Source organism: Solanum tuberosum, unplaced genomic scaffold (assembly GCF_000226075.1).
Source record: "Solanum tuberosum cultivar DM 1-3 516 R44 unplaced genomic scaffold, SolTub_3.0 scf00227, whole genome shotgun sequence".
Taxonomy (NCBI): domain Eukaryota; kingdom Viridiplantae; phylum Streptophyta; class Magnoliopsida; order Solanales; family Solanaceae; genus Solanum; species Solanum tuberosum.
Genome location: NW_006239150.1, coordinates 438,459 through 465,382, shown reverse-complemented (window position 1 = coordinate 465,382; position 26,924 = coordinate 438,459). Strand labels below are relative to the sequence as shown.

The following is a 26,924-nucleotide window of genomic DNA, read 5'->3' as shown; positions in this document are numbered from 1 at the left end:
ACCCGGGTTTTAGCCCGTTTTAGCCCATTTGAACCCAAAGTAAATTTGGACGGGTTATAACCCAACCCACTTTTTAAGGCAACCCATTTTAACCTCTTCAATTTCAGTCCAACCTGCCCATTTGACACTCCTACTTGTTAGTATAATATGATATTAATTTTTAAGAATTAAAGTTTCTTTAGATGTGTACTTTACGAAATGGAGAGAAAATATAATAAAGGGGTGCCAAATCCGAAAGAAACAACTTACAACGACTTTGAGACAAAATTCATAAAAACACAAAACACGGAAAAAAGACAACTCCCTCCGTTTCATATTAGTTGATTACTCTCCATTTTTCATGTTACTTGAGAAATCATAAATAAAAATATGATTTTACTAATTTACTCCTTAAAAAACTTTTTAGAAATTTTATAAATAAATATGAACACTTTTAAAAAGAATTAATTACAAAGATAATATAAAAACAAATTAATACTTTCTTGAACTAATATGTAAAAAGTATATATATTTAATATAATGATCAATAATATGGGACTGAGGCATTAATGATCAACTAATACAAACTTAGAGAGTATTTTGGTAAAAGAAGCAAAGCCATTAAACTTCCCAAATCACATGGCGCACACAGTATTCACACTAACTGACTGAATGTGAGAGGAGAGAGATTTTTGTCATATTGTCAAAGCCAAAGCTAAGTCTCTTTTTTTCCTCTAAAACAAAAGTGTAACGTATGAAATATGGTTTTATGTTGATAAGTTTTTTTTAGTTCATTTGGGGGAAAATGGAGATGGTTAGTGGAGATCAGCCGACCGATGACGCTCCGGTGACGGTGCAAGCTTCTCTCGACGAAGAAACTGGACTGGAAGGTGAGTAAACTCTTACCTGCATCTTCTAATTTATCTGTATTTCGCCGGAATTTTTGGACACTAGTTCATGTAATGTGGACTGTATCTGACTCATTTTTTTCCTCATTGGGTGTAATGCAGAGCCTATGGGGCAGTTGTCGGTTGGCACTGAAGCAGGATCGTACCCTGAACGGCTTAACGAGCCTGATTGTATTTATTACTTGAGGAACGGAATCTGTGGCTATGGCTCTCGTTGTCGGTTTAATCATCCTCGTGATCGGAGTTTGGTAATTTTTGTTATAAGCCACATAAAAATCGTGTAATTTTAGGGTTCATTGAGGTATTTGTGTTTATTATGATGCCTGATCACTTGATTTGCTTTGTTACTGTTCAATTAAGATTGATCTATTAAGAAATCAATTTTTTTCAATCTTCGTTCTGGATTTTTAATTGTTAATCCTTTAAAATTGCACTTCTGATCTTTAGTGAAATCAGCACGAAAGATTTGAAATTTCATGTATCTAAACTGATAACAGGCTGTGGGAGAAAGAAGAGCTACTGGAGGAGAATACCCTGAGAGAGCTGGCCAGTTTGTTTGCCAGGTAGTTCCATTAAATGTGATAGAAATCAGTTTGAGATTTGGTGTTAGTTTAATGATCAAGTTCGAGAGAGAAGATGTGTTTTTGGATTTGACTATCTTTTGTACAATAATTTTGTTTACTTTTTTTGCTGACCCTGTACTAATTGAGCTGCCCTTTTTGTTAACAAATCAATAGATGTGCTTTTCCATTGTATCATATATCTAATATGCTGAATGACATCATGTGTTGTCCTAGCATATAAGTGGCTTATAAAAATAATTATGTTCTAGTATCTAGTATGCTATTTATGATGTTGATCATGATGAGATTTCTCATCTTATCTTTCAAATGCTCTATGGAGGAATTAAATTTGCTAGACTCTGTCATAATATTGGTCATTTTGCTGTATCTAGTAAATGTTTCGCCTTAGAAGTATTTAGCAGTGAATTATCTTTCAACCGTCCATTTTCCAATTTCATTGCTTATACTTGTATCATTTTCTTCCAATTATGATTGATCATTGTTGTACAATGTTGGTGCATGCGATGAACTAAAATAGAAAAATATGGTCAATATGAATTCATAGCTGACCCCAACGTGAACTGAGGCATAGAAGTTGTATGATAGATCTCTTTTTTCTTTTTTTGCATAAGCTATGATTGATTACTATTTGACATTTATCTCTTCCATTAGCTCCCCATCTTATGACATACAAAAGCTTGCAGTTATTTGTTATATATATTTCCAAAAATTTCTTGATTCCCAGAATTGCACACTTGGCTGACTCAGCCCTCTCACGAGTCGTCTGTTTGCTGTCTGCCCAAGGAGAAAGACCTCTTTCTCTGTTTTAATCTTGCGTTTTCTTCCAAAGTCACGGCTAGAATGTTATAAGTTAATTTTTGGCATTCTGTTCTGCGTTCAATACTATGCTACTATGTTCATACTTTTGTTTTTTTTTATAATTATTTCTTTTGGTCTTTTGGAATATACTGTTGAATTGGGCTACTCGTAAGTGCTTCAGTTTAAATAATCGGATTTAATTTCTACTTTTTATCATGGGGGTGCTAGTTTCGAGCTTCTGAAACTTTTCACCTTACCTTGATCATCTGTTCACTTGGCTGTCTAGAGTGAGGTGAGGTTATGATTTCCGTGGAGTGAATCAATCACTTTTTAATTCTGTCTATTCAATTCTTTGTGGAAGTTTCCAGTGTCTTTATCTCTCTATTATGTTTAGTGTTCCAACACATGAAGTGTTTGGTTTTGAAGAGTTCATTTTGAAAAGTGTAAAGTCTTCTGTCGTGTCTTCTAGTATTTACACTAGGTTTGCCTGCATACACTATCCTTTCTAAACCCTACTTGTGGAATTACAAATGGATTTATTGTTACCATTTTTTCATGTTTCACGCTGAAGATGTTGTTCTTAAGAATTTTTTCCTTCTACTTTGTGATTTAATTTTTAGAATGTGAATGCTATTGCTACCTGAATGTGTGGTTTAGATAAGTATGCAGTTGAAACCTACTATATTTTTTCTGATCTGTTAGTAGTCTTGATTTTAACAGATCTAGCTATTTTTTGGATTTTGCCTTGTATATTACCTGTTGAAAAAAATTCCTTTGGTTTACTTTAATCACTAAACGAAGAAAATAATGAAAATCATTCGTCTGCTATAATATTCCATTTCTTATCTTGTACTGTGTGATCTAGCATCTGAACCTATTCTATTCCGAACTGTGATTTACATTCTGAGGTTTTCTAATATATGAATTGCTGCTAATTAACCTAAGTGATTGTTGAATATGAGAACTATTGGTCAGTAAAGTTAGATGGCTATATGTCATGCATTTGAAATTCTTGCAAAACTTTCATGTATAAGACTGTAATGTTCACTGTTATAATGCTAGTTGTTCCTGGTTATGATTTACAGTACTATATGAGGACGGGAATGTGCAAATTTGGTGCTTCCTGCAAATACCACCATCCAAGACAGGGAGGGGAATCTCCAAGCCTGGTGATACATAACATTTATGGTTACCCGCTGCGACCGGTCTGTCTTCTTTTCATGTTCATTATGTTCCTTCTGTCTCCTTGTATCGCTATCTCCATTCGTTTGTGTTTTCAATTTTTTTGCTCGTCTCCTTTGAAAAGTTTGACCATTAAATTTTCTTTCTGATTTGGTTCATTGAGTTTGTTTCACAGAATGAAAAGGAATGTTCGCACTATATGAAAACAGGGCAGTGTAAATTTGGCATCACCTGTAAATTTCACCATCCACAGCCAGCTGGTGTGCAAGTTCCAGCATCAGCAGCTGGACCTTTTCCTTTGCCAGCGGCTGTTCCACCGCCAGCCACTTATCCAGAACTGCAACCTCTTCCTGTTGATTCAGCTGAACAATATGGAATGGTTACTGGCAACTGGCCAGTTATAAGGCCTGCTCTGCTTCCAGGTTCCTATATTCCTGACACATATGGTCCTATGCTTTTTCCCCCTGGAATGGTTCCCGTGTCGGATTGGACTCCTTATCTGGTATGTATATTATAAGTGTTTGTTGCAGCTGTTGATATAGATCTTTCCTGAAATGCATTATTTATCGGGAAAGTATTAAATTATCTGGTGCAGGGTTCTACTAGTCCAGTGCCATACCAAACTACTCAGTTTGCAGCTGGAGCAGGTCCAGTGCCATCCCAAATTACTCACTCTGCAGCTGGAGCAGGTCCAGTGCCATGCCAAACTTCTCACTCTGCAGCTGGAGCAGGTCCAGTGCCATCCCAAACTACTCAGTCTGCAGCTGGAGCAGGTCCAGTTTATGGTCATACACAACTATCTGCTTCAGCACCTGCCTACGCAAGCCCATATGTGTCTCTTAGTGCTTCTCTTGGTGCTTCAAGCAGCATCCAGGATGGACTTGCATTTCCGGAAAGACCTGGGCAGCCTGAATGTCATTATTACATGAAGTATGGGGATTGCAAATTTGGATCTTCATGTAAATACCATCATCCACCTGAGTGGAGTGGATCAAAGGCAGCTCTTATCCTCCGTGCTATGGGTCTTCCTCCTGACCTGTAAGCAACTTGCCATCTAATCCTTAGATTGAAATTCTTCACTGCAATTTAATGCTTTATCTTTTGGTCTTGCTTGTAAGTTTATATTATAACAGGTCATCTACCAACATTCCCTTAGTGTTTCTAAGTACAAATTTGCAATTTCCTGTTCTGTTGGAAAATTATTGACGATGAAAGATAACTCAGATGTGCTCCTCCTTTCTAATCTCATGTAGGCAGTTGGGAATTCATTTTCTTCCTTCCGTTCCTTCTTGTTATTGAAATATTTATTGCATGCAAGTTCTGACAGTTGATGCAGGAGTTCTCTTTGTCAGTCTTCTGGCACTTTTATTGTGTTTATAATAGTGGAACCGGGCATGTGCTTAGCCCGGGAATAAACTACATTAAAAATTATATTTGCAACTTCTTTTTGATAACATCAATGAAGTTAATCAATAAATAAAAATAGCATTTAAAATTAAATAATTAAGTCTTGATACAACAAAATACTTCTATAGATGTTCTTTCAAATTAAACCATACAAAAGGAATTGGAAGGTTAATGAAGTTATTTTTTTTTCTTACTTTAATCTTTCCTTCTCTTTAAAAAGTGCATGTTATGATATGATGTAGTTTTTAATTTTTCTTAATTTGATTTTTTAAAAAAGAAATTGATATTTTATTTCTTAAACGTGTATGGAGCTTTAATATTTCATGTTTAACTTAACCATTTTTTCCTAAATTATATAAAACGTTGATTCCCATCTTTTAAAAAACATTTCAATATCCAAAAGTGTGAACAATTATTGTCGTTTACCATTATTTAGTATTATACTATTTGGAGAGTTAAATTGTAGTTTATATTTAATTTTTAAAATCATTTTTAGCTATATATTAAAAAAATAATTTAATGATTAAACATGTACTAAGGTAGAAACGGAATGTCACCATAACTATTTTACTTGTTCATAGTAAATTTCTTAGGAAAAAAGATGATTTGAAATTAAGTTTAATAATCATTTCCATATAAATGAAGGACAACAAACTCTTGGATCAATTTTAAATTTGGTTGAATAAATATATCTTTCATGATGTCACTATCCTCTCTTCCATAACATCATCACTCCTTGTCTATGTTGCTTGGACTTGTCACTTTTAATATCGCACCCGTGTCGACGTAGCATGGGTACGTGTGGGATCCGTACATGTTCTAGTCAATCGATTTTGGGTACTTTGACCAAAATCAACGGAGAAATTCTGATTCAATGAATGTGTAATCAAAACAAAAGCTAAGGTAAAATTGGAGAAAATGGAATACCTTGTATATAGAAATTTCAAAGTCACTCTTTTTCCTTTTATTCTATTTTCAGGATTCTCCTATTGATCAACATTTTTTCTCATAATATCTCAAATATGGGTTTTATAACTCTGTTTTTAGATATTTGAATTATATTTTTATGAGAAGGTAACATTTAGATATTTGAATTATTTTTAGGTGAATATTTGTACCTGTATCCATACCTAGATCCGTATTTTCCGAGCCTTAAAAGTTAGATCAGGAAGAATTCGATCCCTAGATACGCACCCATATCAGACACTTACCCGAGTCCAGGTAACTTAGCTTTTTATACCATTTAAGAAGCCCATATAGTTATTCAAATTTACCAAAATGGGTGAGAGCTTGCAAGGTCATTAGAGCTTCAATTAGGGGTAAAATGGACAAGAGAATTCCTGTGAAGACTACAAAAGTTGAATCTTCTCTTCTTTTATAGAGATAAAAATATAAGTTATATAACACCTTTCTTTCTTCATGTTTCCTAAGTAATATTATTTGTTTCAGTGTAATTTTTAAATAATATTGTGGTCTCCAATCCAAACTAAGGGCAATTCTAAATTTAGTGATAAATTAAATCTATCATGACTTTACTTATGAGGAATTGTAGCTTTAAAACTGTTAGAACATGAATAAGTTTATACAATCTTATTAGATTAGGAATAAGTTTATACAATCCTATTAGAATAGGAATAAGTTTATACAATCCTATTTGGAATAAGAATAGGAATACAAATAGAAATAGGAATAGTAAATATTATCCTACTTGGAAAAGATTGTATTCTAGTGTCTATAAATAGGGTCTCAATGTAATAATGTAGACACGACAACAATTTAATAATATTCTTTTTCAATATTTCTCACATGGTATCAGAGTCTCTACGATCTTGGTAAACAATCAAAGAGCTTCCACTGTCGGCGGGCGGCTATTATTCATATAGGCCGCCCGTCTGGCCAATGATTATTTTAGCAAAAGTTGGGTCATCGTGTATCTTTCTGGTGACTATTTTCTCATATCTAATTTGTGTAGCACCGTGTCATCATTTCGGTGACTACTTTCTTATATCTAATTTGTGTAGCACCGTGCAATCATTCTGGTGACTACTTTATCATATTTAATTTGTGTAGCACCGTGCCATCATTCCGGTGACTACTTTTTCATATTTATTTTGTGTAGCACCGTGCGATCTTTCTGTTGACTACTTTTTCGTATCTGGTTTGTGTAGCACTGTGCCATCATTCCAGTGACTACTTTTTCATATAGAATTAGTGTAGCACCGTGCCATCCTTTTAGTGACCACCTTTTTTTGCATATCTGATTTGCATAGCACCGTGCATCTCTTTGGACTACTTTTCAAATTTAATTTGTGTAGTACGGTGGATTTTTTTCAAACTATTTTCTCATATCTGAATTGCGTAGTTCTATTCGTCTTTTCGGTGACTCCTCAAATCTAATTTGCGTAGGGTTGTGCCATCATTCCAACCCTACCCATATAATTTTTCTTTTTCAGTAGGGTCGTGCCATCATTCCGACCCTACCCATATTATTTCTCTTTTTCAATGGGTTCGTTCCATCAATTCGAACTATTCTATATAATTTCTATTTTCAAGTTGGGTCGTGCCATCATTCCGACCCTACCTATATAATTTTATTTCTTAGATTGTGACCACTTTTAGCCATCAAATCTAATACTCCGGCGTATGAGCATGTTCCGACCAATGTTTCGGTGACTTTCTTGTTTAATATCGACTCATCTATTGATTCCAACATGATCCATATACTTTATACTAGATTTTGAGCACTTTGTTGCTAGGGGGAGTTTAGTAGCCTTGTATGTCGATTGTGTAAGTCACTCTATGGTCTGAAACAGTTTTTACACTGTAATTTTATCACTCTCTGTTTTATCGGCATTATGCATCAAATTCAGTATTTCATGAGAAGATTAAGCACATCGAGATTGACTGATATTATGCATCAAATCCAGTATTTAATGAGAAGATAAGCACATTGAGATTGATTGTCAATTTTGTGAAGTCGACTGATCAACTTGCAGATATCTCACCAATCCCCTCATCGGTCCTCTTATTAATTACATTTGTAACAAGCTAGGTACATGAATTGTATGCACTAGTTTGAGGGGGAGTGTTAGAACATGCATAGGTTTATACAATCCTATTAGAATATGAATAGGTTTATACAATCCTATTAGATAATATGAATAAGTTTATTCAATCCTATTTGGAATAGGTATAGGAATACAAATTGAAATAGGAATAGTAAATAGTATCCTACTTGGAAAGGATTGTATTCTAGTGTCTATAAATAGGGTCTCAATGTAATAATGTAGACACAACAACAATTCAATAATATTCTTTTCAATATTTCTCACAAAAACGACAAAGAAAAGACCACGTGTCGATCACAAACTAGTCAAATTCAGCTAATGTGAATCCTCACTGGTCATTTTCACTTCACTTGGGCCTATTTCATTCCAATATACAATCATTTAGGTTCTTTAATAACTAGTGGTTCTTTACATTTTCCATTAATATACACATCTTTAATAACACACGTCAATCATTGTGTTCTACGTTTTTGCGAAGTGTGTAGATTCGAAAGATTGTAGGTCCTTTGAGGCAAACTTCCTTCCTCGAGATTCTAGTCTAGATGGTCCTCTTTTTTTTTTTTTACATTACCTTATAAAATAAGGTCTAGCTCGTCTACACTTGTAACACTTTCAATCATCATGATTTCACACAATAGACGGATGCGTTTGTAGGCATACATAGGATGTAATCAAATCATATTGAGCGACATTTCCTGTTATCTCACCTATTATCTTGTTCTCTTTGTGTATTGTTTGCACCTTTTAAAGGAGGTAATCATTACAATATTGTCTATTCTTGTATTTGTGTTCATCCATCTCAACATTCTTATTTTCACATTAATGATCCCATAACAATGCCTAACAAAGTTATTTTTCAAGCAATAAATACTTGTACATCTTATTCTTCATCCTTGAGTGGCTACCTTGTCCATGAATGTAAATAATGATATCTTTCTAAATTTACAAACTATTTAAATTTAAGCCTTACGTTTTACCCTTTAATGACACGATTTAATAGCCACAAGAATGCCTATGACATGTTTTAGAGCACAAGTTTTAAAAATCAGTTTTTCTTACTTAAACTCTGTGTTCAACCAAACACATTACGGTAAATGCGATAGAGGGAGCAATAATTTTCCTGTGAGAATTTGTGCGTCTCTTGAATGCCTAAAAATACCTGAAAACCTGGGAAGAGCTTTAAATGGCCCCTGCATTGTGGTTGTCTCAGGATTCTTCTTTCCAAATACTTGTTCAAGTGCAGAAAAAATGTTGAAACTTCGCATTTCTCGTAAAGCTAGACTAAAATGCAAGATGATATCTGTAAATGTGTGATGTTATCTCAAGTTTCAGTTTTTTAGTTGCTTCTTTTTTGTTTATTGTGTTAAGAGAGTCAAAGTTTGTTTAGTTTGTTCAATATGTCAACTTGTATTATGGACTATATTTGGACCCTTCAATGATTAAAAAACATATTTCCTAACTTTATGATGCCATACCGTTTAAGTGTGCTCGATATTGGAACTTAAGAATGTATGTGTCACTTTAAATCAATCAATTAGAAATTCAGTTGAATTGACAAAAACAAATTAATCTTATTTGATACTGCAGATGCATGTTAACTTTTGAGTTTTTGGTGTCAAATTCTGTAACAGACAGTATTATGCTATTACTTCCACTTTGTCATGAATTAATTGATGTGAGATTCTAATTTTTTTGGTACTTTTTCTTTTATTTACTTTCAGACATTTAATTTTAAAATAATGAATGCATTAGGACCAGCCTAATGAATATAATTAACAAATCACAGAAACGAAAGAATAAACAAGAAAATATGCCTGACATTTGAGCTAGCTTACTTTCAGGCATGTATTTTGATGGGAGGTATTTGTATCTATTTATTTGAGCAGACGGAGTCCTTGTGTGATTTTAGTTGGACGTTCTTTAAGCTATCGTTTCATTGTCACCATTACATTTTTGGATCTGATTTCTTTATTTAGTGACATTGCTTAAATACTTCTAATATTACTTACTATTGTTATTCTTATGGCACAGAGGAGGATGAACAGGTATTTTAAAGTCACTGTATCAAGTATTGCTTTTAGAAGATCTGACACGGGTGCAACAACTATATTGGAGAGTCCGTGCAACATAGTTCGTCAAGTCTGGTAAGTTTTTCTCCCCTTTTCGTTCTTTTTGCACTGATTTCTGGCTTATGGGAGGTATCTACCTCAACCCGATTACAAGGAGAGGTTCACTATGATGGGGATATTCTTTTTTGACCTAAAGGAAAAAATGAAATGCATAGGGGACCATCCTTTTGTTGCAGAATGTTCCTCAGATCTACGAATTTGTAGGGGCCCTCTCCGAAGATTGAGGAACAAGAAGAGATATATCAAGAAAAGGATTTATTATAGAGAAAATCTTAGTAGTTACGTTTAATCACAAACTACACGAAAGTTGTCCCTTTTTTATGGATATTTACCCATCAATGAGATGCACAGAGGAAGAGAACGATTTTCATATATCCCTTTTCTACTCTACTCCTATTCTGGTTGTGCCATTACCAATCGCGGATAACCCCCTGGTCCGACCGCTCCAGACCTAAGAAGAACTATTATCCTTATGACCAAACACGGATCAACTTCTTACTTCTCGAGCGATAGTTCCCACAATCCCAACCAACTTCTTGGGAGTAGGGACACTTGATTTCTTTGAGAGTTCATTAATTTTTGGTTCAATGGTAGTTTTTCATACTCTTTTGAAAATTTGAGATTTTCATTCGGAGGTATCAAGTAATATCCATTCATACATAAAATAGACAATCGGAGGTTAGACAAAAGAGTTGTTTTCATAACCCCGATACCTTTTGTAGGCATACGCTAGAATAACATGATAAAAATTAAAGAATGTGTCCAATTTTAAATGATGCAAATTTTCATTTCTATTGTTATGATGTTGCTGCTATAATCTCTCAGGCCCTAGCTCCTTTGTCTTCCAAATCTTCTCCTATATTCTTTTTCTTTTTTTGCTCCTTTTGGTCTTCACTTTTGGGTTTCCTGTAGAGTTTCTCCATTTTCTGTTAAATTTGTTTTTGGTGGATTTTCATTCAGATTTTGATAGTGAGTTTGGTTGGCGTATGTATGTTTTCTCTCTATTTTTCATGAATGTCATGATCTACTCATGCATGATTTTAGTAGTTTAGGTTCAAATAAATTGCAATAAATATGTTGGACTCAAGATTGACTTGTACTGCTTTTTGCATAATGACCTTTCCTTGATTATTGACTTCATACTACTAAGCAAAGTAGAGAACTCGGGATGGTACTGTTTTGACAGTGCTGTACTTCAAGACACGCTGACAAGCTTGACATTGTTGGACTATGGCACTTCAGATACGCTGCTAGCCTGCTACAACCAAATACGGAGATTTTAAGAATTTATCAAATAGTTTTTACCATGCATAAATGGCAGGTGATACTTCTTGTAGCAATCGAAACGTCAAAAGAAGATGTTTACATGTGAAAGACCTTAATTTCATGAACAAATAACAAAAAAAATTAGCAAGAAGACACTTTAAAAATATAGTACTCTCATTTATTCTATCTTCAATAAGGGCTCTTGCTTTGACTTTTTGTGTTTTCAGTCATCAAAAAATCACATGATTGTTTGCATAGCTAACTATGTATTTTGCAAGTTTGTTAAATTCGTCATATGTAATGCATATAGACCCCTTGTCCATGTCTATCCCCTTGTGATGTTTTATTGTTTTATGTATTCACTCTTAGAAGAAACATTCAAATCTTACAATTTTTTGGTAGTTGGTATCTTTATTATGTTTTCATATTGGATATTTCTTGCAGTGTAGCAAAGAATGACATTCCATGTACAGTTGCGTGCAGTGGTGGGACTGCTCCACCCTTAACAAGAGGTCTCGGGTTTGAGCCCTGAGTATGGAGAAAAATCCTGTTGGGAGCATACCCCCGAATGAGCCCTGCAGTGCACCATCTGAATTTAGTCTGGGATCCAATGCAGGCTCCGGATACCGAGTGAGAAACAAAAAAAAGAGAATATCAAAAACTCACTCTCTTTTAGAGATATCTGATATACGGTACTTGCAAAGCTTTTGCTTTTCCTTTTTCTCTTCTTGATCATCAATTCACATCCTCGTATGAGCAAGAATTTTAAGATTCATCATTTCCTCCATTGAAGGAACGGGATACAACTTAAAGGTTTATACACACCTTACATGTGAGAAATAAAAAATAAATATAATAAAGAACATGTAAAAAACGATAAATTAATGTGCTTCTTTCTCATTTTTATCCTCGCCCCATGACTGTTGATTGTTGAAAACATCTGTAGAAAGAAGGGATTTTCCGTTCACCGTATGGACCGATCTAGATCCTGTACCTGATCCTGATGAAAGTCAGGTTGAAACCTGCTTTCATTCAATCACTTTGGGCTCATCATCTCAATGAAGAGGTGCTACTAAAACTGGAGCAAGTCCAAGATGGCAGCCTTTATGGAATACTCCAAGAAATATGCGACTGATGAAGGTAAAAGAGATAACTAGAGTGAGTTTTTATGTTTGTGTTATTCGCGTGTTGGCTCATACTGAGGTACTAAATTTGAATGTCATCCTTCATAGATTGTTTTTTTTTTGGACCATGACTTGTATCTGCTTTCGCTCCATATATAAATTGTATTTCTACAAAATAACTTCCCTTCTATCTCCAAAATGTTGTTTGGACCACCGTTCATGCTATGAAATACTAGTAATAAAAGGTGTTGTAAGATTTAATTTCTCAGCAATATTTGCACGTCTTAAAGTTAAATAAGCTGACACTTGCATGTTATCTTTTTGCTAGGCAATAGATATTTCAATTATTTAAAAGAGTAGTGTTATAATCCATATTAATTGAAGCTAGTTTTTGACATTTTAAAAACATATGCAATAATATAACTCTTTTTTAGTTATTGACTTAAGATCAAGAAGGTTTATTATCAGTTTGATCACATTCAAAAAGTAAAGAAAGTATTATTTTCTTAACCCAAAACGTCAAGAGGTCAAAGTGAAGGTTTTTGTTTTCCTTGATAAATTTGGACGAATGATTTTGTAAAAGTAAAGTCGTAAGTTGAGTGATCTTATTTTATTTGAGGGACAGGTAACTGTGTATTCAAAAAATTCCATCATCCAAACAATGATGAGAGTGAGCACTTACATCCCATAGGGTAAAATACAGAAGGCCATAAGAACTAGTCTATGGAGCTTTACAATTTCCCTATAAAATCAACAAAAAGTTCTATATCCCCCACCATATCCTGTTTACACCAAAAATATAGAAGACCAAGGCAATTCATTCTGATTTTTTGAATGTTGTTGTTTTTGTCTTCAAAGCCTATTGCATTTCTTTCCTTCCACAATGTCCACCAGATACTTGCGGGGATTAATTCCCACCAGTCCTCTTCTGAATCTCTTCTTCCAATCTCTTTCCAGCAGCCCATCATACTTTTAGTAGTTTTGGGAACCACCCAACTCACTTCAAGTATACACAAGAACATGTTCCACAGATTTGCAGTTGTTTTACAGTGTAGAAATAGATGGCTATTTATTTCAGCATCCTGGTCACACATAAAACATCTTGAGCAAATCTGTACTTCATGAGTCAAACAAGCTTTTCTGCAAACTAATCACACAAAACAGGAAACTTTTAAGGGGACTTTGGCTTTCCAGATTAGCTTCCAAGGCCAGTTCCTAATCTGTAGTTGGCCAGTATTTCTCCTCCAATAGCATGACTTCATAGTGAATGCACCCTTGCTGTGAAGTTTCCACACTGGTCTGTCCGGTGCATTGGTATTTCCATTGAAATCATTTATCACCATAAGCAAATCTGCAACTCTTTGAACCTCCCAATCATTTAGGGACCCTTCTAAAAGTTGAAATTCCAACCTTGTATGCTCCACATCTGAGCTATAGTGGCCCTAGTCTGTTGACTGCGGAGGAACAAATCAGGGAAGAGAGATTTCAAGCTCCTTTCACCTATCCAAAGTTTATTCCAGAACTCAATCTTCACGCCATTACCCACCTTGAGCTGAATATTTTTTTGAAACTGGGGCCAGAGTCTTCAAATAGTCTTCCAGACACTACAACCAAGGACATTGTCAGTGATCCGGTGACTTTGAAGTCGATATTTCTCAATGATGATTCTTTTCCATAAAGGCGTATCCTCAGCACAGAACCTCCATAACCATTTTTGCAAAAGACGAGAGTTTTGGAGGCTGAGTTTCTTGATACCTAATCCCCCCTGCTTCTTGTGAAGTGTTTTAGCATCCCATTTTGCAAGGTTGTAACCTTTCCGCTCCTTGTGTCCATTCCACAAAAAAGTTTTTCCGAGCAATTTTATTCTCTTCACAATACTCTTTGGTATAGGAAATAGGCTCATCATATAGGAAGGAAGGGAATCCAACACAGATTTGACTAGTGTTAATCTCCCTCCTAAGGATTAGGACAAATACTGACTCTTCCATCTTGCCAATCTCCTGTCTCTACATCTCTTTGTTCTTTGCACCCAGGGGCATCCCTAGGTACTTTGTGGGTAAGTCAGCTACCTGGCATCCAAGATTACTTGCTAATATCTCCATATTATCAACTTTGTTCATTGGGTAAAGACAACTCTTTTGCCAATTAACATGCAGTCCAGAAGTGCCTTAAAAAATTGTGAGGATAGCCCTAATATGTCTAATCTGTGATACTTCAGCTTCACCAAAGATTAGTGAGTCGTCTGCATAAAGCAAATGTGTGACTCCCCTTTCATCTTCTCTGTGTCCTTGCCCCTGAGCTTGGAAACCCTTTAACTAACCATTTCCCCTTGCCCTCCTGATCATGTGGTTGAGCCCCTCCATAGCTAAGATAAACAAAAAAGGTGATATAGGATCACCCGTAGTTGAGTGATCTTATTGATATAAAACAAAGTTCACTAACTTTACTATATAATTTCTCAAAGTTAAGTGATCTTTTGAGATATTTACTCGTTAATAGCATGAATTGTGGAAGTAGTAAATTACCATGTATTTGTGTTTCACTGCATTTCTATACATTTGGTAGCACAAATTCGCCTGCTAAGAACAAAAATTAAAAATTAGTACATTTAAAGGATAAAATTAAGGGAAAAGAACACTTATACCCCAAAAAGAGAAACTATTTACAAACGACTACCCCTTACTTTCATACCCATTGTTGTAAACTACTAATGTGCGTTTACTGCTCGATACCATCAAAGTATATGTATACTCTGATGGTATCAAAGAGGAAGAAACAATGCTTCAGTAAAACACTATTGAGTTACTCCTTGATACCATTAGAGTATATATATACTCCAATGGCATCAAGGAGGAAGAAGTAGTGTTTCAGTGAAAAAACTGCTCAATTACTGCTTAGATACCATCAGGAAATGCAGAACCTATGTGGCAGTGTCCTGAAATGTAGTGTGGAGTGGATCTGAATCATTTCTTTCCTCATTGGGTGTAATGCGGAACCTATGTGGCAGTTGTCGGTCGGTAGTGGCTCAGGATCGTACCCTGAACGACTTTATGAGCCTGATTGTATTTATTACATGAGGAACGGAGTCTGTGGCTATGGCTCTCGGTGTTGGTTTAATCATCCTCACAATCGGAGTTTGGTAATTTTTGTTATAAGCCACAAAAAATCGTGTAATTTTAGGGTTCATTTTGAGGTATTTGTGTTTATTATGATGCCTGATCACTTGATTTCCTTTGTTACTATCCAATTCAGATTTTGATCTATTAAGAATCAGCTTTTTTCTATTTCTATTCCGGATTTTTAAATGTCTATTCTTAATCCTTTAATATTATAGTCTGAAAGAAGAAAATCCTTTCTTTTTTATACATTTTGCACTTCTGATCTTTAGTGAAATCAGCACGAAGGATTTGAAATTTCGTGTATATAAATTGATAACAGGCTATGGGAGCAAGAAGAGCTACTGGAGGAGAATGCCCTGAGAGAGCTGGCCAATATGTTTGCCAGGTAGTTCCATTAAGTGTGATGGAAATCAGTTTGGGATTTTGTGCTAGTTTGATGATCAAATTCGAGAGAGATGTGTTTTTGGATTTGGCTCTCCTTTGTACAATAACTTTGTTTACTTTTTTTGTTGACCTTGTACTAATTGAGCTGTCCTTTTTTGTTAACAAATCAGTATATGTGCTTTTCCATTGTATCATATATCTAATATGTTGAATGACATCTTATGTTGTCCTAGCATATAAGTGGCTGCTAAAAAAAATTATGTTCTATATCTATATGCTATTTATGATGTTGATCATGATGAGATTTCTCATCTCATCTTTCAAATGCTCTATGGAGGAATCTAATTTGCTAGATATGCTTTGTCATAATATTCGTCATTTTGCTGTATCTAGTCAATGTTTTGCCTTAGAAGGATTTAGCAGTGAGTGAATTATCTTTCAACTGTCCATTTTCCAATTTCATTGCTTATACTTGTATCGTTTTCTTCCAATTATGATTGATCATAGTTGTATAATGTTGATGCATGAGATGAATTTAAATAGAGAAACATGGTCAATATAAATTCATAGCTGACCCCAACTTGAACTGAGGCATAGTAGTTGTTGTATGATTGATCTTTATTTTTTGCATAAGCTATGATTGATTACTGCATGACATTTATCTCTTCCATTAGCTCCCCATTTTATGACATACGAAAGTTTGCAGTTATTTGTTCTATATATTTCCAAGATTTTCGTGATACTCAAAATTGCACACTTGACTGACTCAGCCCTGTCACGAGTCGTCTGTTTGCTGCCTGCTCAAGGAGAAAGACCTCTTTCTCTGTTTTAATTTTGCATTTTCTTTTAAAGCCACTGCTAGAATGTTATAAGTTAATTTTTGGCATTCTGTTCTGCGTTCAATTTATGCTACATTGCTACTAAACTCATACTTCTGTTTTTTTAAATTTATTTTGGTCTTGTGGAATATACTGTTGAGTTGGGCTACTCGTTAGTGCTTCAGTATAAATAATCGGATTAATTTCTACTTTTATCATTGGGGTGCTAGTTTTGAGCTTCTGAGACTTTTTACCTTACCTTGATTCATCTGTTCACTTGGCTGTCTAGAGTGAGGTTATGATTTCCTTGTAGTGAATCAATCACTTTTTAAAGTCAGTCTATTCAATACTTAGTGGAAGTTTCCAGTGTCTTTATCTCTCTATTATGTATAGTGTTACTTCCGACACATATCAAATGTTTGGTTTTAAAGAGTTAAATTGTGTACAGTCCATTTTGAAAAGTGTAAAGCTTCTGTCGCGTTTTCTAGTATTTACACTAGGTTTGTCTGTGTATACACTCTCCTTTCCTGACCCTACTTGTGGAATTACAATGGATTTGTTGTTTTTGTTGTTACCATTTTTTCATGTTTCATGCTGAAGATGTTGTTCTTAAGAAAATTTTCCTTCTACTTTGTGATTTAATTTTAGAATGTGATTACTATTCTACCTAAATGTTTGGTTTAGATAAGTATGCAGTTGAAACCTACCATATTTTTTCTGATCTGTTAGTTGTCTTGATTTTGACAGATTTAGCTATTTTTTTATTTGCCTTGTTAGTTACCTGTTGAAAAAAATTCTTTTGTTATAGTTTAGGATCACTAATCAAAGAAAAATATGAAAATCATTTCTTCTGCTATAATATTCCATTTCTTATCTTGTAGTGTGTGATCTAGCAACAGAATTCATTTTGGATGCTGCTTGAAGCAGCAAGAGAAGCAGTAAGAGACACATATGGCCCGGCGTAGGCAGGTGCTGAAGCAGATAGTTGTGTATGACCATAAAACTGGACCTGCTCCAGCTGCATACTGAGTAGTTTGGGATGGCACTGGACTAGTTGAACCCTGCACCAGATAATTTAATACTTAGCCGATTAACATTGCATTTCAGGAAAGATCTATATCAACAGTTGCAACAAACACTTACAATATAAATACCAGATAAGGAGTCCAATCCAGCACAGGCACCATTCCAGGGGGAAAAAGCATAGGACCATATGTGTCAGGAATATAGGAAACTGGAAGCAGAGAAGGCCTTATAACTGGCAAGTTGCCAGTAACCATTCCGTATTGTTCAGCTGAATCAACAGAAAGAGATTGCAGTACTGGATAAGTGGCTGGTGGGGGAAGAGCCGCTGGTAAAGGAAAAAGTCCAGCCGCTGATGCTGGAACTTGCACACCAGCTGGCAGTGGATGGTGAAATTTACAGGTGATACCAAATTTACACTGCCCTGTTTTCATATAGTGCGAACATTCCTTTGCATTCTGTGAAATGAACTCAATGAGCCAAATCAGAAAGATAATTTAATGGTCAAACTTTTCAAAGGAGACAAGGAAAAGGATTGAAAACACAAAATGAATGGAGATAGCAATACAAGGAGACAGAAGGAACATGAAAAGAAGACAGACCTGTCACAGCGGGTAACCATAAATGTTATGTATCACAAGGCTTGGAGATTCCCCTCCCTTTCTTGGATGGTGGTATTTGCAGGAAGCACCAAATTTGCACATCCCCGTCCTCATATAGTACTGTAAATCATAACCAGGAACAACTAGCATTATAACAGTGAACATTACAGTCTTATACATGAAAGTTTTGCAAGAATTCCAAATTCATGACAAATGGCCATCTAACTTTACTGACCAATAGTTCTCATATTCAACAATCACTTAGGTTAAGTGGCAGCAAATCATATATTAGAAAACCTCATAATGTAAATCACAGTTTGGAATAGAAGACCTGGACTGCCTGAATGTCATTATTACATGAAGTATGGGGATTGCAAGTTTGGATCTTTGTGTAAATACCATCATCCACCTGAGTGGAGTGGAACAAAGGCAGCTCTTATCCTCAGTGCTATGGGTCTTCCTCCTGACATGTAAGCAACTTGCCATCTAATCCTTAGATTGAAATTCGTCACTGCAATTTAATGTTTTATCTTTTGGTCTTGCTTGTAAGTTTATATTATAACAGGTCATCTACCAACATTCCTTTAAGTGTTTCTAAGTGTAAATTTGCAATTTCCTGTTCTGTTGGAAAAATATTGACAATGAAAGATAACTAAGATGCACTCCTTTCTAATCTCATGTAGGCAGTTGGGAATTCATTTTCTTCCTTCCTTTCCTCCTTGTTATTGAAATATTTATTGGGTGCAAGTTTGACAGGATGCAGGAGTTCTCTATGTCGGTCTCTTCTGGCATTTTTGTTGTGTTTAAAATAGTGGCATTGGGCATGTGCTTAGACTGGGCCTGAACTACATTAAAATTTATATTTGCAACTTTTTTTTGAGAACGTCAATGAAGTTAGTATATAAATAAAGATAGCATTTAAAATTGAATAATTAAAAGTCTTGATACTGAAAATACTTCTGTAGATGTTCATTCAAATTAAACCATACAACAGGAATTGGAAGGTTAATAAAGTTATTTTTTTTCTTACTTTAGTCTTCCCTTCTCTTACAGAAGTGCATGTTAAGATATGATGTAGTTTTTAGTTTTTCTTAATTTAACTTCTTTTTTTTTAAAAAGAAATTTATATTGTTATTTCTTAAACGTGTATGGAGCTTTAATATTTCATGTTTAACTTAACCATTTTGTCCTTAATTATAAAACGTCAATTCCCATCTTTCTAAAACATTTCAATATCCAAAAGTATGAAAAATTACTCTCGTTCGCCGTTATTTAGTATTATATAGTGAGAAATATAAGAAAAAAATATTATTGAATTGTGTATCTAAATTATTACATAGAGACCCTATTTATAGAACTACAATACAATCCTTTACCAAATAGGAAACTAAATACTATTACTATTTTTATTACGATTCCTATTTCTATTCTAAGTAGGATTCTATATACCTATTCATATTCTAACACTCCCCCTCAAGCCGGTGCATACAAGTCATATGTACCTCGCTTGTTACAAATGTAATTAATATGAGGACCAATGAGGGACTTGTTGAAATATCTACAAGTTGATCAATCCACTTCACAAAATTGACAGTCAATCTCAATGTGCTTAGTCTTCTCATGAAATATTGGATTTGATGCATGATGTCATCATGTCAATCAATCTCAATGTACTTGGTCTTCTTATGAAATATTGGATTTGATGCAGAATGTTGATAAAACACAGAGTGATCAGTCCCACTATGAGTCATCCAAAAACCTGAATTATTATGTTGAACATCCCAAACCAAGCTCGAGAAAGACTATTTCAGACCATAGAGTGAACTGTGCAATCGACATACAAAGGCTACTGGACTTCCCCTGAGCAACAAAATCAGGTGGTTGCTTCATATAGACTTATTCACAGTGCAACAGTTGCCGAAAAGTGCTCAAAATTTGTGGTATAAAATATATGGATGGTCTCAGAATCAATAGATGAGTCGATATTAGATATGGAACAAGAAAGTCACAGAAAAATTGGTCGGAACATGCTCATGCGTCGGAGTGTTAGAATTGATGGCTGAAAGTGGTCATAATATGAGAAATAAAATTATATGGGTATGGTCAAAATGATGGCATGACCTTACTGAGAAAGAGAATTATATGGGTAGGATCGGAATGATGGCACGACCCAACTGGAAAATAGAAATTATATAGGTAGGGTCAGAATGATGACGCAACCCTACGCAAATCAGATTTGAAGAGTCACCGGAAAAATGAATAGAGCTACGCAAATCAAATCTGAGAAGATCGAAAAGACATGGTGCTATGCAACTCAGACATGAGAAAGTAGTTTGGAAAAATCCACGGTACTACGCAAATAGAATATGATAAGTAGTCTGGAGAGATGCACGGTGCTATGCAAATCAAATATGAAAAAAAGTAGTCACCAAAAAAATGGCACAATGCTACACAAATTAAATATGAAAAAGTAGTTATCGAAAAGATGGCACGGTGCTACGCAAATTAGATATGAAAAAGTAACCACCTGAAAGATGGCACGGTGCTACAAAAATTAGATATGAGAAACTAGTCACTGGAATGATGGCACGGTGCTACACAAATTAAATATGAAAAAGTAGTCACTGAAAAGATAGCATGGTGCTATACAAATTAAATATAAGCAAGTAGTCACAATGATGGCACAACGCTACACAAATTAGATATGAAAAAATAGTCACTTGAAAGATACACGGTGACCCAACTTTTGCTAACATAATCATTGGTCAGACGGGCGACACATATGGGTAATAACCGCCCGCTGGCAGCGGAAACTCTTTGATTCTCTACCAAGATCGTAAAGACTCTTGATACCATGTGAGAAATATAGGAAAAGAATATTATTGAATTGTGTACGTACATTATTACTTAGAGACCCTATTTATAGACACTATAATACAATCCTTTACCAAGTAGAAAAGTAAATACTATTCCTATTTCTATTACTATTCCTATTCTAAGTAGGATTATATATACCTAATCCTATTCTAACATATACTATTTGGAGAGTTAAATTATAGTTTATATTTATTTTTTAAAATATTTTTAGCTATATATTAAAAAAATAATTTAATGATTAAACATGTACTAAGGTAGAAACGGAATGTCACCATAACTTTTTTACTTGTCTATAGAAAATTCTTAGGAAAAAGAGATGATTTGAAATTAAGCTTAATAACCATTCCCATATAAAAGAAAGACAACAAACTTTTGGATCAATTTTAAATTTGGTTGAATAAATAGATCTTTTATGATGCCATTATCATCTTTTCCATGACATCATCACTCCTTGTCTAAGTTGCTCGGACTCGTCACTGTTGGTATCGACTCGACATGGATGTGGGATCCATACTTGATCTGGTCAACTGATTTTGGGTCCTTTGACCAAAATCAACGGAGAAATTTCAGTTACATTCAATGAATTTTGTAACCAAAACAAAAGCTAAAGTAAAATTGAAGAAAATGAAATACCTTGTATATAAAAATTTCTATGTCACTCTTTTTCCTTTTTATCTCTTTTTAGAGTTCTCCTCTTGATCAACATTTCCTCCTCAAGTTTTCCACATAATATCTCAAATTTAGGTTTTATAACTCTACTTTTAGATATTTGAATTATTTTTAGCTGAATCTCTGCACCTGTATCCGTACCTAGATTTGTATTTCCGAATTTTAAAGTTATCAGGAAAAATTCGACCTCTAGATAAGCACCCGTATCGGACACCCTCACTCGAGTCCAAGCAACTTAGCTCCTTGTAGCATTTAAGAAACCCATATACTTATTCAAATTTACCAAAATGGGTGAGAACTTGCAAGGTTACTAGAGCTTCAATTAGGGGTAAAATAGACAAGAAAATTTCCTGTGAAGACTACAAAAGTTGGATCTTCTCTCTTATAAAGAAGTAATATAAGTTATATAACACCTTTCTTGGTTCATGTTTCCAAAGTAATGCTAATTTGTTTCATTGTAATTTTAAAATTAATGTTGTGTTCTCCCATCCAAACTAAGGGCAATTCTAAATTTAGTGAAAGCTTAAATCTATCATGACTTTACTTATGAGGAATTGTAGCTTTAAAACGACAATAAAAGACCATGTGTCGATCACAAACTAGTTAAATTCAGCTAATGTGAATCCTCACTGGCCATTTCACTTTACTTGGACCTATTTCATTCCAATATTCAATCTTTTAGGTTCTTTAATAACTAGTGGTTCTCTACATATTCCATTAATACACACATCTTTAATAATGTGCGTCAATCTTTGTGTTCTACGTTATTGCGAAATGATAGATTCAAAAGATTGTAGGTACTTCCTTCCTTGAGATTCTAGGTCTAGATCGCCCCCTTTTTTTTATATATATATTACCTTGTAAAAAAAGGTCTAACGACTCATACACTTGTAACACTTCCAATCATCATGATTTCACACTATATATGGATGCATTTGTAGGTATACATAGGATCTAATCAAATCATATTGAGCAACATTTCAAATTATCCTCTACGTGTGTTGCTTGCAGCTTCCGTCGGAGGTGATCGTTCTGATCCGTACATCCATTTGTAGGTCTGCATATGATCTAACCAAATTATCTCAAGTGACCTCTTGTCTTATTCTCTATGTGTATTGTTATCACCTTTTATAGGAGGTGATCATTACGATATTGTCTAATCTTGTATTTGTGTACATCCATCTCAACATTCTTATTTTAACATTTTTGTTCCCATAACAATGCCTTACAGAGTCTTTTTTGCCAGTAATAAATACTTGTTCATCTTATTCTTCATCCTTGAGTGGCTACCTTGTCAATGAATGTAATAAAATGTTCCTATTCTTGCCAAACTGATGATATAGTTTGGATATTATATTTCTTGGCTGATTCTTGTACTTGGGAGAAACACTTCCCTTTTCAGTTTATCCTTAATATAATGATATCTTTCTAAAGTTATTAACTATTTAACTTTAAGCCTTACATTTTACCCTTTAATGACATGATTTTTAATAGCCACAAGAATGTCTATGACATGTTTTAGAGCACAAGTTTTAAAGTCTGTTTTCTTTGTTTTCTTTCTTAAACTCCATGTTCAACCAAACACATTCACATAAATGGGACAGAGGGAGCAATAATTTTCCAGTGAGAATTTGTGCGTCTCTTGAATGCCTAAAAATACCAGAAAACCTGGGAAGTGCTTTAAATGGCCTCTGCATTGTGGTTGTCTCAGGATTCTTGTTTCTAATTACTGGTTCAAGTGCAGAAAAAATTGTTGAAACTTCGCCATTTCTCATAAAGCTAGAATAAAATGCAAGATGATCTGCTGGATTTGGTCCCTACTCCCAGGCATTGTTCTGATTTGTGACACTTTTTCACTTCAACTGGGGTCATGCAAACATGTGATGTTATCTGAAGTTCCAGTTTTTAATTAGTTGCTTCTTTTTTGTTTATTGTGTTAAGAGAGTCAAAATTTGTCTAGTTTGTTCAATATGTTAACTTAGATTTTATTTTTGTTCTTTATGACCATGGTGTCCCGGCCAACTTTCATGCACCTCAACTAATTTCACGGATATCCGCCACCTCTCACCAGCAACCTGTACCAGGTAACTCTATCCACCAAGGCTAGGACAGATGGGAATAATCACCTAGTGTTATTCCACGGGATACCTGCCACCACCCACAGGTAACTCTGTCCACCAAGGCTAGGAAAGATGGGAAGAATCACCTAGTGTTTTTTTGTTTCCGTTGAGTTTTGAACCTGGTGCATAGGTCAACTTGGATTATGGACTATATTTGGACCCTTCAATGAGTAAATAACATATTTCCCAACTTAATGATGCCACACTGTCATCCTTATTACGTTATTTATGCATTCATTGATATCTGCATTGCCAAGTTGATGTTGTGTTCTTGTTCTAATTGTGAGAAGAGATTCCTAGTTGTCCATTGATCTTTTGGCAAGATGCATCTTGTATTCAATCATCAGCATATTAATATTTGAACATAGTGAATTTTGTGCTTTAATAATATCTGTGCTCAGACTGAAAGATCATCTTTTTGGGTTCTCTCAATTGTTGTTAGGGTGCACCGTGCAACCACTACTCACAAAATGGAGTGTGCAGATTTGGATCTTTTGGCAAGATGCACGTTAACTTGTGAGTTTTTGGTGTCAAATTCTGTAACAGACAGTATTATGCTATTACTTCCTCTTTTTCATGAATTAATTGATGTGAGATTTTTTTGGTACTTTTGATTTACATTTACTTTAAGACATTTTATTTTATAATAATGAATGCATTAGGACCAGGCTAATGGATATTATTAATAAGTCAACAGGAATGAAAGAATAAAAATAAAATATGCCTGACATTTGAGCTAGCTTACTTTCAGGCATGTATTTCAATTGGAGTTTGTATCATCTTTCTGCTCGGTGAGACCAAGAATATTTGCAGAACTGATGAAGTAAATCTATTTATTTCAGCAGACGGAGTCCTTGTATGATTTTAATTGGACATCCTTGAAGGTATCGTTTTACTGTCACCATTTTATTTTTCGATCTGACTTTGTTATTTAGTGACATTGCTTAAATACTTGTACTATTACTTTACAATTTTTATTATTTCTGGCAGAGAGGAGTGTGAACAGGTATTTTTAAGTCACTGTATCAAGTATTGCACTTTTAGAAGATCCGACATGCGCACAACAACTATTTTGGAGAGTCTGCACAACATGGTTCGTCAAGTCTGGTACGTTTTTTTCCCCTTTTTCCTTCTTTTTGCACTGATTTCTGGAGATTTATTATATTTTCGTATTGGAGATTTATTACAGTGTACAAGTATGGCAAAATATGACATTCCATGTACAGAGAATGTCAGGAACCAACTCTCCCTATTCTTTAGAGACATGAGGTACTTGTAAAGTTTTTGCTGTTCCTTTTTCTCTTCTTGGTCATCAATTCACATTCTGGTATGAACAAGAATTTTAAGATTTATCATTTCTTTCATTGAGGAACAGGGTACAACTTAAGGATTATACACACCTTACATGTAAGAAATAAAAAATAAATATAATGAAGAACATGTGAAAATCGATAAATTAATGTGCTTCTTTCTCATTTTTATCCCTGCCCCACACTAGATATAGGGAAAAGAAAACTGTTGAAGACATTTGTAGAACGAAGGGATTTTCCCGTTCATCATATCGACCGATCCAGACCCCGTACCTGATCCTGATGAAAGTCAGGATGAAACCTGCCTTCATTCAAACACTTTGGGCTCATCATCTCAGTGAAGAGGTGCTACAAGAACTGGAGCACGTGCAAGAAGGCAGCATTTACGAAATACTCCAACAAATATGAGACTGATGAAGGTAAAAGAGATAACCAGAGTGCGTTTTTATGCTTGTGTCATTTGTGTGTTGGCTCATACTCAGGTACTAAATCTGAATGTCATCCTTCATAGATTGTTTTTTTTTTTTTGGGACCACGACTTGTATGTTTTTGCTGCATAAGTAAAGTGTATTTCTATAAAAATAGCTTCCCTTCTATCTTCAAAATGTTGTTTGACCAATGTTCATTCTCTGAAATACTAGTAATAAAAGGTGTTGTAAGATTTAATTTCTCAGGAATATTTGCATGTCTTAAAGTTAAATAAGTTCATACTTGCATGTTGCTAGGCAAAAGATCTTTGTTCTTTCTAATGTACAAATACTGATTATTTATGCAGAGAATTTGTTGATCTTATAGGTTGACTACGTGAGCAGAACAACAAGATATAACCTGCAGGTCATTTAGGTTGCGACATGGGTCCGCGCTGAATATTTTGGTTGAAGAATAAAGTTAACTACTATTGGTCTATGTCAAAGTAGAGAAAAAATGTACTAGCACATTCAATGATATGTAGTTAATATAGTAAAAAGTGCTCAATTAGGCGCATATTGTACATAGACTATTGGTTATTGTTACTTTAGTATGATTTAGTGTTTGGTTTTATCAATCTTTGATGCAAGATTGAAACATGATCAATATTATTCTATGATGTATATTTGAGCGTATCTCTTTTTCACGTATACATGAGAATGTTACTTTCTTACCCATGTTAGTACAAAGTCATTTGGCCAACATATAGTTGAACTATTTTAAAATTATTTTTTTGGGACAAATTTGTAAAAAAAAAATGTAAGCTGATTTTTTTTATTTGGATACACACGACGGAGTTTCATCAAATTTTCCTTTTTGAATCTAGTTTGATAATTGCACCAGATGAAATAAATCATCATTGCATCTAAAAATGAAATAAGAAAAGATACCTTTGGACTGAACCGAAAATGCTTTCTCTGTGATAAGTCTTGGCTAACATTTATGTGGCTGAAAATAATGAAATTCTAGTCAAGTTTGTTTTATAGTTTTGGACCGGAAAAGAAGAAATACACAGTTTAAACAAATAACCATTGCAGCTAAAAAATATATTGAGGTAAAATATGGTGTATATATTAGTTAAGATAAGAG

General features: G+C 34.5%; 1 protein-coding gene across 26 annotated transcripts; it reads left to right on the top strand.

Moving 5' to 3' along the window:
- The first annotated feature begins 601 nt into the window (after positions 1 to 601).
- Positions 602 to 26,481, top strand: LOC102582222 (zinc finger CCCH domain-containing protein 6-like). 26 transcript variants are annotated; one of them, XM_015313041.1, is made up of 19 exons: positions 602 to 869; positions 990 to 1,135; positions 1,385 to 1,450; positions 3,355 to 3,474; positions 3,627 to 3,953; positions 4,047 to 4,489; positions 9,958 to 10,070; positions 11,766 to 12,013; positions 12,268 to 12,461; positions 15,884 to 15,949; positions 17,648 to 18,191; positions 18,309 to 18,861; positions 22,879 to 24,101; positions 24,500 to 24,573; positions 24,809 to 24,941; positions 25,048 to 25,164; positions 25,247 to 25,326; positions 25,556 to 25,786; positions 26,143 to 26,481. In XM_015313041.1, exons 1-7 carry the CDS (start codon positions 785 to 787, stop codon positions 9,965 to 9,967), a joined length of 1,197 nt encoding a protein of 398 aa, XP_015168527.1. In that variant the 5' UTR covers positions 602 to 784; the 3' UTR covers positions 9,968 to 10,070; positions 11,766 to 12,013; positions 12,268 to 12,461; positions 15,884 to 15,949; positions 17,648 to 18,191; positions 18,309 to 18,861; positions 22,879 to 24,101; positions 24,500 to 24,573; positions 24,809 to 24,941; positions 25,048 to 25,164; positions 25,247 to 25,326; positions 25,556 to 25,786; positions 26,143 to 26,481. The 26 variants fall into 26 exon arrangements, with proteins under 26 accessions (XP_015168527.1, XP_015168543.1, XP_015168538.1 ...); XM_015313057.1 differs by adding an exon at positions 25,433 to 25,464 and having other exon boundaries at positions 17,648 to 18,861; positions 22,879 to 22,992; XM_015313052.1 differs by having other exon boundaries at positions 17,648 to 18,861; positions 22,879 to 22,992; positions 24,009 to 24,021.
- Positions 26,482 to 26,924: the final 443 nt, after the last annotated feature.